Genomic DNA, 14,647 nt, shown 5'->3' with positions numbered 1-14,647 from the left:
TGCTAAGTTCAATCAGAATATTCACAGGATAGACCTGCATTTTAGAGGGTCCATCTGGCAGCACTGTGGAGACAACTACTGGTTCAAAGTGATAATAAAACATGGAATCAGGGCCTGGGGGAAAGAGAGGAAGGAATGGACAGTGGAGGGAAAAAGAAGCCCTAATGAGTAGATGAGACAAATTTCACTTATTCAATATGGCTCAGCCTTAACATTAATCAAGATTGAACATGCACCTTTGGCATTCTCATCTCCTACTCTAAACACCAGAAATATTTTATTCAAGCGTAAGTATAAAAATGCATTTCACATGCATGTTTTTTATAGCTATATGTTTTCAAAAAAAAACACCTGCATTCTAAAGTAATAAATAATTTACATATTCACCCATGCCTGTTAGACAGAAGGGATTATGTTTCTTTCAACTTTAGCAAATTAAGATGTTAGCATATATTTTGAAGGCAGTATCTGTTTAAAATGTACAGGAAGGTATTTCCTTCCATTTAAAAATGAGGAATTAACTAAACAGATACAAACTGTGCCCAGAGTGCATATTAAAACATAACAATACAACGCTCCTGAAACCCAGCCGTGCAAAAAAGGGCCCTGGGCAACAACACTCGAGCAGAACTGGTCCAAAGAAAACGCTTCCCAGTTGAGCCTACCTTCCATTTCATAATAGAAAAAGGCAGAAAGATCAGCCTCCACCACTGCCAGGTCATTGTAATTAAAGTATTTGTACACAGTAACTTTTCCAGTGGGAAAGAAGTTACCTGCAGGACAGTCAAGGATACACTTTGGGACCGCTCTCAATGAAGAAAGCAGAAAAGTGCAGAGTAATCCTACAAATCCATGAACTGTAATGAAGAGTTCCTTGATTCCCTGCAGGATTCTGCAAATCCTTCATTGCAGGCCCTGCAGAGAAATTGTACTTTTCAGCTGTCTCTATTGAATGTGTAATGGAGTGATATTTTAATTCAAATCAAAAGATGAGTTATAAAAACTTGGTCAAACCAACTATGTCTGATCATATTAATAAGTTAATTCCTTTATAGAGGGTATTCATTTACACTCTTTTTTTTTTTGGTCTTTTATAGCTACTGTCATATAGAGGAAACTAAAAAAAAAACATGATTTTTAACTTTAAGAAACTGGGACCTATTAAAGATACACAGAAATGAAGCCTGCTCAGTAACTTGCAGAAGTAATCAATTTCAGGATCCTAACAAAAGGTAACTGCAAATCTGAGATCCTTCCTAATTTCTGAGTATGTCCCATAGAACTCTTTTTGTTTATGTTCCATCCTTTTCCACTGTAAGGGTATACAGGAAAAAAGACAAGGACATGAAAAAGGACAAAGCAAGGATAAATATGTGAAATGCGATATAGCAGATAAAGTACTGGGCTAGGACTTAGGAAAACCAGGCACTATTTCTAATTTGGTCCCTCTGTGGGCAGAGGCAAATTATGATCTATAATAATAAAAGTGTAATATGCTAATTAGCTGGGATGAAACTTCGGCTGCAAGGGAGGGATCCAGGCAGCCTCCGGCAGCTTTGAGGGAGGATCGAGGCAGCTACAGCTGCGAAGGCCTCCTCTTGCACGAATTTCGTGCATCGGGCCTCTAGTACACACATAAAAGTAAGATCCTTTTCGAAAATAAAACTTTATGATCTCACACTACATACTTATGACTCATCCCCAAAGCTTATTTCTGGGCTTAAAAAAAATCCCTAAGCAATCTCAGAAACTACCTTTATTTACATAAATAAGAGTACTCCAGCACAAATGTTTATTATACAAATAAATTACATTAGGAAGATTTCCACATAATGAACCTTAATGTAATTTATAGGCAAGTTTCCTAGGTCTTATGTTTTTATGAATTATCTAACAAAAATAAAATACATTTTTATCTACAATTAGGAATCTGTGTAAGCAGAGGGCTGACTTAAGTTATACACAGACTTTTGACCACAAGAGTGTTCAGTACCCCAACCCCCAACTGTTCAAGGGCCAACTATACAAACATTCCAGAAAGTGGGTGATTATCCAATTCTGTGATTATCTCATTCCCAGAGCACACACCTGGCAATAATTTGGAAAATTAGACAACAAAAACAACTGTTTCTTTTGTTTTGTGGAAAGTAATATCAAATTTCATTTTAAAGGATTCCCTTAAATTTTCAGTCTTTAAGTATATGCTTCCCTGTCTTTTCTCTATTATCTCTCTCTTTTTTTTAAAAAAAAAGGGATATTAGGTAATTCTTTTAAACTTCCTCCCTTCCCCAAATACATTTTAAAGTACATACCTCCACGTGATACCGAAGGTTGGTCTAGGAGAAGGATACGGCCATATATCCAAGGCAGGTTTAGCATTATAATTAAAATAAGGGACTTCTCGGATTCCTCCTTTCCTGGCCAACTTTTTTAAGTCATCATTAGGCAAAACAAATATGCTCTTCTTGCTGCTCTTGGTGAGAAACTTTCTATAGGATGGTAGAGCTGTACCTGAACGAGTCTTCTTGGGTCTTGAAAATTTCATGAGTTTCACTTTGTCTCTTGTGGAATATTCTTTGCTCACAGTCATAGATGTTACCAGAGTGCCTCCTGCGGTGGTCAGTGAGTCAGTCACTGTTGTGGTGACCACCGTTTTGCTCTGCTCCTTCACAGAGATGATGTCCACACTGCTGCCTGGGGAAGGTGTGGAAAGCTTTGTTACTGTTGTAGTCGTGGTTGTGACAGTAGATTTGGCACAATTTTCTGTGGAAGAGACCAAAGTTTGCTTATCACCTTTTGCGACTTTGATTACAGTTTTTGACTCTGTGGCCACTGTGGATGTCATGGTGGTGACTTCTGTGATGACTGTTTTTCTTTTCAAGTCTCCATTGACATTGTCATCTTTGTTGGTGGGCAGACCATTTTCATCAATAAAATCATTACTGAGATTAGATTCCTCTCCAGAAGTAATAGGTGATGGAGAAACTTTCTTAACTTCTGAGGTTTCAATTTCCATATCTTCCACCTGATTCACTGCACAGCTTTCTGGGGGTGGTGTGGTAGTTTGTGCTCTCTCACTCTCTCTGGTTAAGGGCAGGGTCTCTAGGCCATCTTGGTAGTCACGTTCAGAATCTGAAGATCTCAGTGAACATGATTTTGTTTCCAAGTTGTTTTTTTCATTAAAATCTTCCATGATGACATCACCATTCATGAATGGTTTTACAGATTCTTTAACAGTCAGAGATTTAATATCATTTTCAGGAATTACTTTATTTATATTATTAACCTTTGGTTCGACGTCACCACTTACTACTTTACTCTCAGAGATTTCTTTCAAGCATTCACCTTTCAAATATACTTTAGGTTTATTATCTTTTCCATTTATTTGAAAGGTACTTGCTTTCTGTCCTTTCTTTTCAGACTCTTGATTTTCATTGTTCTTTTTGTCAGAGCTACTTTTTAGATTTATTTGATCAATACATTTATTAACTGGTCTCTCCTCTAATTTCTGTTCTTGACTTGTTTTTTTACCATTTGTTTCCATTATCTTACCCTGAAGCCTGTCATCACATTTTCCAGTGGACTTATCTGAAACAAACTCACATTTCAATGGTTCCGTGCCTTCAATACCTTGTTCTCGAGTTATAAACTGCTCAGAAACACTGTCATTGCTATTCTGAACAATCATATCTTCTTCACTGTCTTGAATAGATATAGTATCAGAACTATTTTCCAAAGTGCTGTTATATTCAAAGTGACATCCCAATTTTCCTTCAAAGTCCATTGCTTTTGACAGAGATGAGATATCTCTGTCAGTACTTTTAGATACTGATGGAAATAAAGGGCTCTGGGAAGGAGAAACAATGGTGTTATTATTCTGCTGTGTGAGTGGTTTTTTGTTTTTAGAAGTCAAAGTACCAATTTCATCTGTACTGGCTAATTTAAAGTCATCAATGAGAAAATCGCTTCCTTTCGTTTTAATCTTACTGGGTTCCAAGCCTTTACTGCTTGGTTCCGAGAGCCTCTCATCTATGTCATTTCCAACAGAATTTTGTTTCTGACAGTCTGTCTCTGGGCTCTGAATGGAGATGTCCTCTAATATTTGATCTTTTGGATAAAGTTTACTTGTGGTATGATCAGGATCACCGATTCCCAGAACTGAGGAATCACTTTCTGAGCATTCCTGAATAAAGTCTTCAGATTTATCATTACTTGCATTAGAATTTTGTTCTTGTCTAAGCACGCCTCTTTGACACCCTTCTTTTGCTTTTGTTATTACTGGTGACTCAGACAGACTTTTCAAAGAACTTGTAGAGGTCTTTCCTGCACCCTTAATTCCACCCTCCAACTTCATTTTTTCAAGTCGCTGTTTTTCTTCCAGTGTAAACTGTTTAATTCTCCTTTCAAGAAGTCCATCTAGTTTGGATGACTTAATTTTCTTTTTATAACTAGTCCTTAGATGAAAACCCTCACTGACATTGACCACATCTACTTGAGAACTTTCCTGACAGTTTATAGGTGACTCAGTTTTCACATCATCATCTATTTCCATTGGCTCTTCCTTAAAGGATCTATCATTGTCAGAATCTAAGTCTTCTTTTATATCTGTAAAACAAAGACAAGTATACAAGTGATATTTTTACTCTTAAAAGTACAATTCACGATAGTATTTTTATTTTCTAATATATGATTAAAATAGGTTAACAGACAGGGCTAAATGTTATAAAAGGTTAAAAAATCAATATATTCCAAATATTTAAACATTCTAATTCTTAGTATCTAAAAATGGTGGACTACTACAATGTAAAATTACTTTCTATATGATAGCTACTGCATACACAGTACCTTCATTTAAGATCCTATGTAGAATATCTTATAGTTAAAAAAAATCTTGTTCGGCCAGTGTGGCTCATTGGTTGAACATCCACCTATGAACCAGGTCAGGGCACATGCCTGGGTTGCAGGCTCGATCCCAAGTGTGGGGATGTAGGAGGCACCCGATCAATGATTCTCTCTCACCACTGATGTTTCTATCTCTCTCCCTCTCCCTTCCTTCTGAAATCAGTAAAAATATATTTTAAAAAAATGTATCTTAAGGCTCATGCATTATCTCGCTTATCTTTTAAAAAACAACTTTTCACAAAGCACAATATAAGCTCCTCAAAACATTTAATGTAGAATTATCTCATGATCCAGCAATAACACATAAGTCCATATAAGAACTTATACACAAATGTTCATATCAGCATTATTCATAATAGCCCCAAAGTAAAAAGGACACAAATGTCCATCAACTGATGAATGAATAAACAAAATGTGGCATATCCATATAAAAGAGTATTATTCAAAAATGTTTTTAAATGAAGAACTATTGATACATGCTACACCATGGATGAACCTTGAAAACATTATGTTAAGTGAAAGAGGCCAGTAACAAATACCACATATTACATGATTCCATTTATATGGAATGTAAAGATAGGCAAATCCATAGAGACAAAAAGTAAATTACTGGGCTGGGGAGGGGGACAAAGGGAGAATTGGGAATGCTAATGGATATGGGTTTCTTTTTGGGGTCAAGAATATGTTCTAAAATTGATTGTGGTGATAGCCGAACAACTCTGTGAAATACTAAAAACCACTAAATTGTACACTTTAAATGAGTGAATTACAAGGCATAGGATTGTTTCAATTATGCTATTATCAAAAAGAGACAATGCAGTACCTTTCCTGCTGTGTGAATTAGATACAGTGCATTTTTATCACCCCTAGGCTGACCTTCACAATGGACTCTCCTTACCTTGGTCCTTCTCAGTAATCTTTGAAATGTCCATTTCACTTTGGTCTGCTCCTCTTGCTGCACCTGAATCTTTTACCTCGTCTTTCTCAGAATCAGGCTCTGTTTTTATTTTTTTTGGACTTCGTGGGCTTTTTCTTCTATCTGATTCATCCATATTTTCATCCATATTAATTTTGGCTGAAAAGAACCAAGTATATATTAACTACAAATATTTTGATTATTAGCAATTTAATATATCTAACTGAGTGGAAATTATCAAGTACTTTCCACCAATATACTCCATTATTTTTAATTAAAAAAAAAAAGTTGACCCAGACAAGAAAAAAAGCTAAAGGAGCTCATCACCACCAAATCAGAAATGTTAAAGGGTTTTCTCTAAGGGAAAAAAAGGTAAGAAATATGCACAATAAAATGGCAATAAATACATATCTATCAACAACTTGAATCTAAAAATCAAACTAAGCAAACAAGCAGAACAGAAACAGACTCAGAAATATAGAGAACATTCTGATTGTTGCCAGATGCGGGGGGGTAGGGGGTGGGGTGGTTGGGAGAATGGGTGAAAAAGGTGAAAGGATTAAGAAATACAAATAGGTTGTTACAGAATAGTTATGGGGATGTAAAGTACAGCATAGGGAATATAGTCAATACTATTGTAATAGCTATGTATGGTATCAGATGTGTGCAAGATTTATTGGGATAATCACTTAGTGAGTTATGTAAAGTCTAATCACTGGGTTGTATACCTCAAATTATATAATAATGTATGTCAAATGTAATTTAAAAATGATTTAAAAATTGAAAAAAATGATTTTAAAATAGGGGAAAAAACAAAAACTGACCAAATTAACTAAGTTGTTAGATAATCCCAGGAGGTGTTTAGGGAAGAGAGTAGGAGAGTCTGGGGTGCTGTCATGGTCAGTGTCTCAGAGAATGTGCAGTCCATGAAAACCAACCCAGATGTATGTCTATGAGTCGTTTTCTGTATGTTTATTATTCTTCAATAAAGTGTGTTTGTTTTTTTAAGTTGAAGATCCTATATATACTTTCATATATATTCCAGTGACCTAAAGCATAAAAGGAATGACTTCATTTTATATGTGCTTTAGAAGCCTTCACAAATGAGACTATTTCAGCCTGTTCATTGACTCCAGAAAGTTTGCATAGTGGTTTTCCACAGACAATGTGTTACAGAACCATATTAAAATTGGATAAATTTTCTGATCCCCTAGAACAGTGGTCAGCAAACTGTAGCTCGAGAGCCACATGTGGCTCTTTGGTCCCTTGAGTGTGGCTCTTCCACAAAATACCATGTGTGGGCGCGCAGTGCAATTGAAACTTCGTGGCCCATGCGCAGAAGTCAGTATTTTGTGGAAGAGCCACACTCAACGGGCCAAAGAACTGCATATGGCTCGCGAGCCGCAGTTTGCCGACCACTGCCCTTGGGGGGGGGGAAGGTACATACACAAACTTTTGTAATTAATTTCAATGGATTCTTGGAAAAACTTGAAGTTTATCCATTGACTCCAAGTGAAGAATACTTAATTCTGTACCACAGAATTAAGAGAAATATCCAAATGCAATGTGTGGCCTTGTTTGGACCCGATTTACTGCCAAGAGTAAAAAGGCATCTTTCAGACAATTGGGGCAATGGCAGTATGAGCTGAGAATCCATTGTTAATTTGCTGAATGTGATAATGGCATGTAGCCATGAAAAAAATCCATTTTAGTTAGAGATACATACTGAACAAATTTGGTGAGTAACATAATTTTGGGAATTTGCAGGAAAAAAGTGGGCAGTGACAACTGGAGAGTGTTAGAATTTGATAATTATTGAAGTTGAAGGATGGTTACATGGGAGTTCATTATTCTATTCTCTTTTCTTCTGTGTAGTTTCAAATTTTCCATAAGAAATAAAAAAGAAACCCACAAAACAGAACTATTGTCTGGGTGAATATTCTTAAATCTTAGAGAGGCATTTTCTACCTTTTATTTTCTTTTTCACTTGAACTAAAATATCTCAAGGACGTGGCAAGATGTACCTATTTTTTATTTAAATAAATGAATCCTTCCAGAAAGGTTTAAACGCGGATAGGAAAAAGAATGCAAAAAACACAGTCAGTACCTGTCAAAATAGCAGCATAGTGGTAAAAGAAGAAAAGCATCATACAAAAGGATGACGGGATGTGTCTGGACCCCACAGGTAACAAAAGAATAAAAAAAAAACCTAAACTGATACCCTTCATTTTCAATGCTTCTTCAGTTATTGCAGAATTGCTGGGAAACATTTTTTCAATGGTTTCAAGTTGCTCAAAAAGAGTCTTATATGACAATGGTAATCCTGATATTTAAAACAAATAACTATAAAATACTTGGGGTTTTCCCCTATTAAAATCTTCTTGACATAAACATTAATATACACCCATTACTAAAGCTGACAAATTAATGTGCAAAGCAAATGCACACAATCTGAGTTAGAATACAGTAACATTAGAGTTAAGAAACACACAGCAGCCAAACAACACATCTGTGCCTCTATCATATGATCAAATTAGATTAGCCATTATAGGGAGCAACAGTTCTGAGATTATAAACAGTATAATCTATATTGATTTATATAAATAGTACAAACATATATTATTGCCTTCTCTGTGGTTCCTAGTCTGTAGTTAAGCTAAGCTAACAATATGTACTGCTGCTTTTCCCCCTGCTAACGCCTGGAAGGAAAGGCTCAAATGATGCTAGAAGACTAACTTGGTACCTGACTATTAAGGCTCAGCATTTGGACAACGGAAAATCCTATGCTAAGAAAGTGGATAAAAAAAAATTTGCAAAAGCCTAAATATTTTGCATATTGATAATCAGAACTTTATTTCAAGGTTAAACCAGGTCAGACAAAGTAAGACAAAAGCTCTCTAGAATTTTGAGTGTTATATGGGTAACTAGTGCAACAAGATGGTGCTAAAAAAATGTAATGGGCATTATCATGGACATTTAGCCTGAATATAATCTATATCTACACTAATAAAATACAAAGACGCTAATTGACTGTACCTTCACTATGCCCACCAGCCAATCAGAGTGACTATATGCAAATTAACACAACCAAGGTGGCGGTTAATTTGCATATACCGGCTGGGAGCGAAGACTGAAAACAATGTGGAAGCGAAGCACTGCAGAAGGGAGCTAAGTAGAGGCAGCGGAGACAGGAGGGAAACCAGCCGGGTGGCAGGGCGGAAGTGAAGCCCATGGGTTTCGCTCACTTCTCTGCTTCGCTCCAGCCGCAGGAAGCCCCATTCTTGCAGGAATCTTCCTGCAACGGGCCTCTAGTATATATATAAAAGCCTAAGCGACCATTAAGACCGGACAACCAGACTAGCAGGTAGCTATGACGCACACTGACCACCAGGGGGCAGATGCTCAATGCAGGAGCTGCCCCCTGGTGGTCAATGTGCTCCCATAGCCAACCTCCCACAGCCAGCCAACCTCCCGAGGTTCCTCCCCCTGGCCAGCTAGATTGGCCCTGATCGCAGGCCAGGCCGAGGGACCCCACCCATGCACGAATTCATGCACCGGGCCTCTAGTCAGGTAATAATAGACTGGTAATAAAATAGAAAAATTCATTGAGAATGTGCAAGACTCTTCTAGTTTCCATAAAATAAATTCCAGTGGGCCTTATAAAATACATTAGTTTTCTATTAAAAGATAATCTTATAACTTCCCTAAATTTCAAAAATCTACCAGTCCAGTTTTCAATACAACCATTCACAAAAAAAAGCCAAATCAATTAGCTAGATATGTGCATAGTACCTGATACTTATACCATAGACTTCACAGGAAAGAACACATCACACCATAAATCAGCAAATTATACTGCACAGTGAAGAGAACTGCTTTTGAAAATCACTTAATTAACAGAGAGAGACTGCATGGTAGAGTGCAAAAAGGGCAAAGGAAGCCAAGAGATATGGATTCCAGCCATATCACTCTTGATCTAGTATGAACTTCAGTATTTCACTTAACATCTTCATGAAATAATCTTGTGTAATATGAATTTCAATATATAAGGTTTCTTTTTTTCTTTTTTTTTTTTTTAAATATATTTTATTGATTTTTCACAGAGAGGAAGGGAGAGAGATAGAAAGTTAGAAACATCGATGAGAGAAACATTGATCAGCTGCCTCCTGCACATCTCCCACTGGAGATGTGCCCGCAACCCCGGTACATGCCCTTGACCGGAATCGAACCCGGGACCCTTCAGTCCGCAGGCTGACGCTCTATCCACTGAGCCAAACCGGTTTTGGCAAGGTTTCTTTTTTAGAAAAATATATTGTTATTGATTTCAGAGAGGAAGGGAGAGGAAGAGAGAGATAAGAAACATCAATGATGAGAGAGAATCATTGATCGACTGCTTCCTGCATGCCCCCACTTGGGATTGAGCATGAAATCTGGGAATGTGCCCTGACTGGAATCAAACCATGACCTCTTACTTCATAGGTCGGTGCTCAACCACTGAGCCACACCGGCTGGGTTCAATATATAAGGTTTCTTAAAACGACAGTTCACCTCTATAGTTCTATGATTCTAAAGTCATTACCCAGTAGCATAAATTGAGTTAATCCCTCATTTAAGTGACAGTGTTATGGAAATCTCTATCACTTCCTTCCTTTCTAGTTTTGTCACGTGCTGTAATGCTGAGGTTACCAGATGTATGATTCCTCAAGGAGTCAAGTAGTACTGAATTTAAGATTTGAGAAAAAACAATTAGGTGGCTGAGGCCTTTTGTCTTTTCTTTTTTAAAAAACACAAATTCTATTCCATCATCTCTCATTAACTGAAATCCTAGGTATCAAAATCCTTTGAATAAAGGTAATCTTAAAACTTATCAAGTTTTTAATAAGCTACATTAGTAATTTTGAACATTCTATTAAAAATTTCAGAAAAAGTATTATCTATATATATAAAAGCCAAGCGACTGGAATGCCCAAATGACCGGAACAACTGGTCACTATGACGCACACCGCGGTGGCCAACCAGCCCAATCGGGGTCCTGATCAGCACCCCCAACCTCCCGTGTCCCCTCCCCCGCTACTGGCCCAGCCTGATTGGCCCCCAACCACAGGGGCAGTGCCGCTCAGCCAGAAGCCAGGCTCACGGCTGGCAAGCACAGTGGCCGTGGTGGGAGCCTCTTCCACCTTCATGGCAGCGCTAAGGAGCAGCAAGCTGAGCAGTAAGGAGCGAGGGGTCCCGGAATGTGAGAAGGCACAGGCCAGGCTGAGGAGACTGTCCCCATCCCTCCCCCCAACCCCAGTGTACGAATTTCATGCACTGAGCCTCTAAAGAAAGTACTATAAATCTATAAGAAATAAATATGAAGGAAAAATACTTCAATTACTTACTTCCTTCAAATGACTTTCTGTAATTCACATTAGTATTGCCTGGCAATTTAGGAACAAACCTATAGACGTGAGTTTTACTAATCCAGCTCCAACCACCATATCCTGTTACTCTGTATTCCTCTCCTTTTTGTTTCCAAACCTGTTGTACATAAAAAACATTCCGGTTAAACAAGAAAGAGAATGCTTATAAAGTACATGTGTGGCTCTATACATTTTTACCAAACAAAATCAACAGGCAGACAAATTAATTAAATTTATCAATCAATTTTATTTTCAGCAAAAATCAAAGATTTATGAAAAAACCCTAATTTTTCTTTCTGATATAAAAAATGTAACACAATTTTACAATGTGATGACAATTTCAAAGAACTGGCCTAATAACTCACCTATAGTCTACTAAGATAAATCTATGCTTATAAAATTGCCAGAAAGATTACTTCATTCCAACTTTATGAAAAGATTATCAAAAGTAAAACAAACTATCAAGTACTCAAAGTTGTAGAATAAAAGTCTCAGAAATGGCGAACACTGTTTTAAAAATTGTTAAGAAAAATTACCTGATGTTTAACTGGAAATGTGTATTTCACCCACGTAGCTTGTTGCATCGTTTCTTCCTCTTCTTGTTTCTTCTCCTTTTTTTTGACTTTCTCTTTTTCTTCTCTTTCAATTGATGTCATCCTGTGTAACCTAAGAATATAAGAATACAAAGATAGGATTACATATAACTTAGAAAAACAATGTAAAAATTAAGTGCTGAAATATTAGGAAGACAAAACAAATAATGGTTAGATGTAATCCACAACCCAGACAACCCCAACACAGAAAAATAAGCAGATGCACAATTCCATAATAGGAAAAATCAAATAGTAAAGAGGCAAAAACAAGACATGCCATGTTCCCCTTAAGTAATACTCATTTATAATTGATTCCTAAAATATTTCATGCATACACCAATAGTTACACAAAAGAGGTATTATATTACAAACACAACTACCTGGTTTTTAATCAATAAATAACTGCACTAGGAATTTTTTCCATACCGGAAAATACAGATCTTTTAAAGAATATACCACTGCATGAATATACTATAATTTATTAATCCAGTTGCCTATTAAAAAGAATACTTTATTTCTTTCTCCCCAAATAAGATCAACAAATCCAAAAACTTTTATTTTCAACCAATATTTCTGATTCCATCTAGCACTGTGCATTTTAAAGCCTTCACATGGTCCACTAACATAGAATTCAGGCTTTCTACATCCACTGAGAAAGGGGCCCACATATCTCCTGCTTCTGGGCCAGGGAAGGGCACGAGTTAGGCATCATTAGGTATAGGACATAAGCCACACTTTTTTTTCAGGCCGGACAACAGGTATCACTGCATTCAGCAGGAAGGGGATGGGCAAGCCTGTGGTGAAACTCTACATTAAGGTGTTTTAGACGAGCAGTCGCCAACCGGAGGTCCGCAGACCACTGGTGGTCCGTGAGGTCCAAAAGGTTGGCGATCGCTGTTTTAGACTATATGTGCATGAATGGAACTATTTCCTACAAGCAGGAACATTAACCAAGACCTACAGAGAGAAGTTCCTGTCTTTCTGAGAGCTCCAGTGGTAGAATTGTTTGCATCACCCTCTACCCAGTTGTAGCCTATTTCCCATGCACAGCCATGTGGCATGAACAGAGATCTTTTGTCAGCGTGCAGGGAGGGAGGTGCTAATAAGCTGTGAAAGAAGATTTAATTATTTTTATCTCCATTCCTAAACCAAAAACTCCCTATCTTTAGGACCCCAGAATCTAGCCTCCCTGAGACTGACAGAACTTATGCTAATAAACTGCACACAACTAGTAAAGCAAACATCCTTCTTCTCTCACAGCTAATGGGAGAAGAGGAAAGGGAATGGATTCTCATTGGGACTAACTCACTGAGTCAAATACCATCAATTTGCTATCAACCACTCTTGGAACCAGTGAGTGGGGCAAGCTCTGTAAGGCAGAGAGCATGGTGGGTAACCCCCGACAGCCTCAGCCCACCGGAGTAAAGAGGGAGTGACTGAGGACCATGTAGTATCTCTCAACAGTTTCTGTGGGCTCAGCTTTAAACGCCTTTGCAAAGTCAGGTCCAGCACTGTAACTGTCCGTCTTCACTTTCACTGACAGTGGCCAGGGATGGCGCACTGGGTAGGGAGAGTAGCAGTGCAGTGACACTCTAGGGCAGCGGTTCTCAACCTGTGGGTCACGACCCCTTTGGGGTCAAACGACTGTTTCACAGGGGTCGCCTAAGACCATTGGAAAACACACATATAATTATATTGTTTTTGTGATTAATCACTATGCTTTAATTATGTTCAATTTGTAACAATGAAATTGGGGGTCACCACAACATGAGGAACTGTATTAAAGGGTTGCTGCATTAGGAAGGTTGAGAACCGCTGCTCTAGGGGCTCATGGCCGAGCTGGACTTTCGGCCTGTACTCTAGTGTTCCCAGGAAACAGATCCATATTCATCAAAGGCTTAACTTTGGCAGGGAAGCCAGGCCTATGAGGTGATATTGGAGCTCATCTGTGAAGTTAGCTAAGCCAGAGTAAATTCTAGGGTTCTCACTGCCACCAAAACAACCCTTAGGAGAAAAGGCAGCAACAAAGGAGCTCCAAAGGAGTTCAATTCCTCTTGGCTGGGCAGAAAGCTTGGCTACTGCTGCCCACCTGGAGGCCCCAGGAAGGAAGCTCTATCAGGCCGGACTGCACAACTCCACCTGCTGCTCTACATTAGTGGGTGCACTGGTAGTAGATGTTCCTTCTACATGACCCGGTTCAACTGAAAGCTGGACCAGGAATATGGACTGAGCTTCAACTCCACTCCCAATCTCCATGTGGTGCCCAGGGTTTTGTCCAGTGAGTGTTTGCTATGACAACCAAAGCTACAATAAGCAATGCTTTCTGGCGGTTTTGGCTAACTTGGGGAGTATCCTCCACTGTCCCCCAGTGCTGGGATGACTAAGTCCAAAGGTTCATGCACTTAAAATGCTGACAGTGCCAAACTGCTCTTCAGAACTGTACACTTTACAGTGCCATCAATTATAAAGCCACTCTGCTTCCCATACCTTCACTCAAGTTAGTACCAAACTTCTAAATTAGCCCAACTGAGATAAGAAATACTATCCCATTGTTTTTATTTACATTTCTTTAATTATAAGAGAAGTAACCTTTTTTTATACATTTCTACTGGCCTTTCGTATTTATTTTCTGCATAATGCCTGTTCAAATCCTTTGTCTTGTCTGCACTGGACTATTAGTCCTTTTCATTTATAAAAATGTCTTTGTCAATTAAGGAAATTTTCCATTTGTAGTGCAAATATTTTTCCTCAGTTTGTCATGTCTTTTGAGTTTGATTACATTATTATTTTCCACTCAGAATTTTAAATACATATATCCACTCTTTTCCTCTATG

The 14,647-nt window shown here is 38.0% G+C and overlaps 1 protein-coding gene across 18 annotated transcripts in view; it reads right to left on the bottom strand.

Moving 5' to 3' along the window:
* Window positions 1-14,647, bottom strand: part of BPTF (bromodomain PHD finger transcription factor) — a 113,505-nt gene that overhangs the window by 44,635 nt on the left and 54,223 nt on the right. For all 18 annotated transcript variants that reach the window (XM_036339907.1, XM_036339910.1, XM_036339912.1 and 15 more), the window contains 4 exons: window positions 11,757-11,886; window positions 11,200-11,338; window positions 5,801-5,977; window positions 2,313-4,605 (listed from right to left, as the gene is read on the bottom strand). In XM_036339907.1, the coding sequence (XP_036195800.1) occupies window positions 2,313-4,605; window positions 5,801-5,977; window positions 11,200-11,338; window positions 11,757-11,886 (2,739 nt within the window). The remainder of the gene's footprint in view (window positions 1-2,312; window positions 4,606-5,800; window positions 5,978-11,199; window positions 11,339-11,756; window positions 11,887-14,647) is intronic.

The sequence above is a fragment of the Myotis myotis genome, unplaced genomic scaffold (genome assembly GCF_014108235.1).
Source record: "Myotis myotis isolate mMyoMyo1 unplaced genomic scaffold, mMyoMyo1.p scaffold_m19_p_17, whole genome shotgun sequence".
Classification (NCBI taxonomy): domain Eukaryota; kingdom Metazoa; phylum Chordata; class Mammalia; order Chiroptera; family Vespertilionidae; genus Myotis; species Myotis myotis.
The sequence above is the reverse complement of the archived record's forward strand: the minus strand, read 5'-3'. Positions and strand labels throughout refer to the sequence as shown.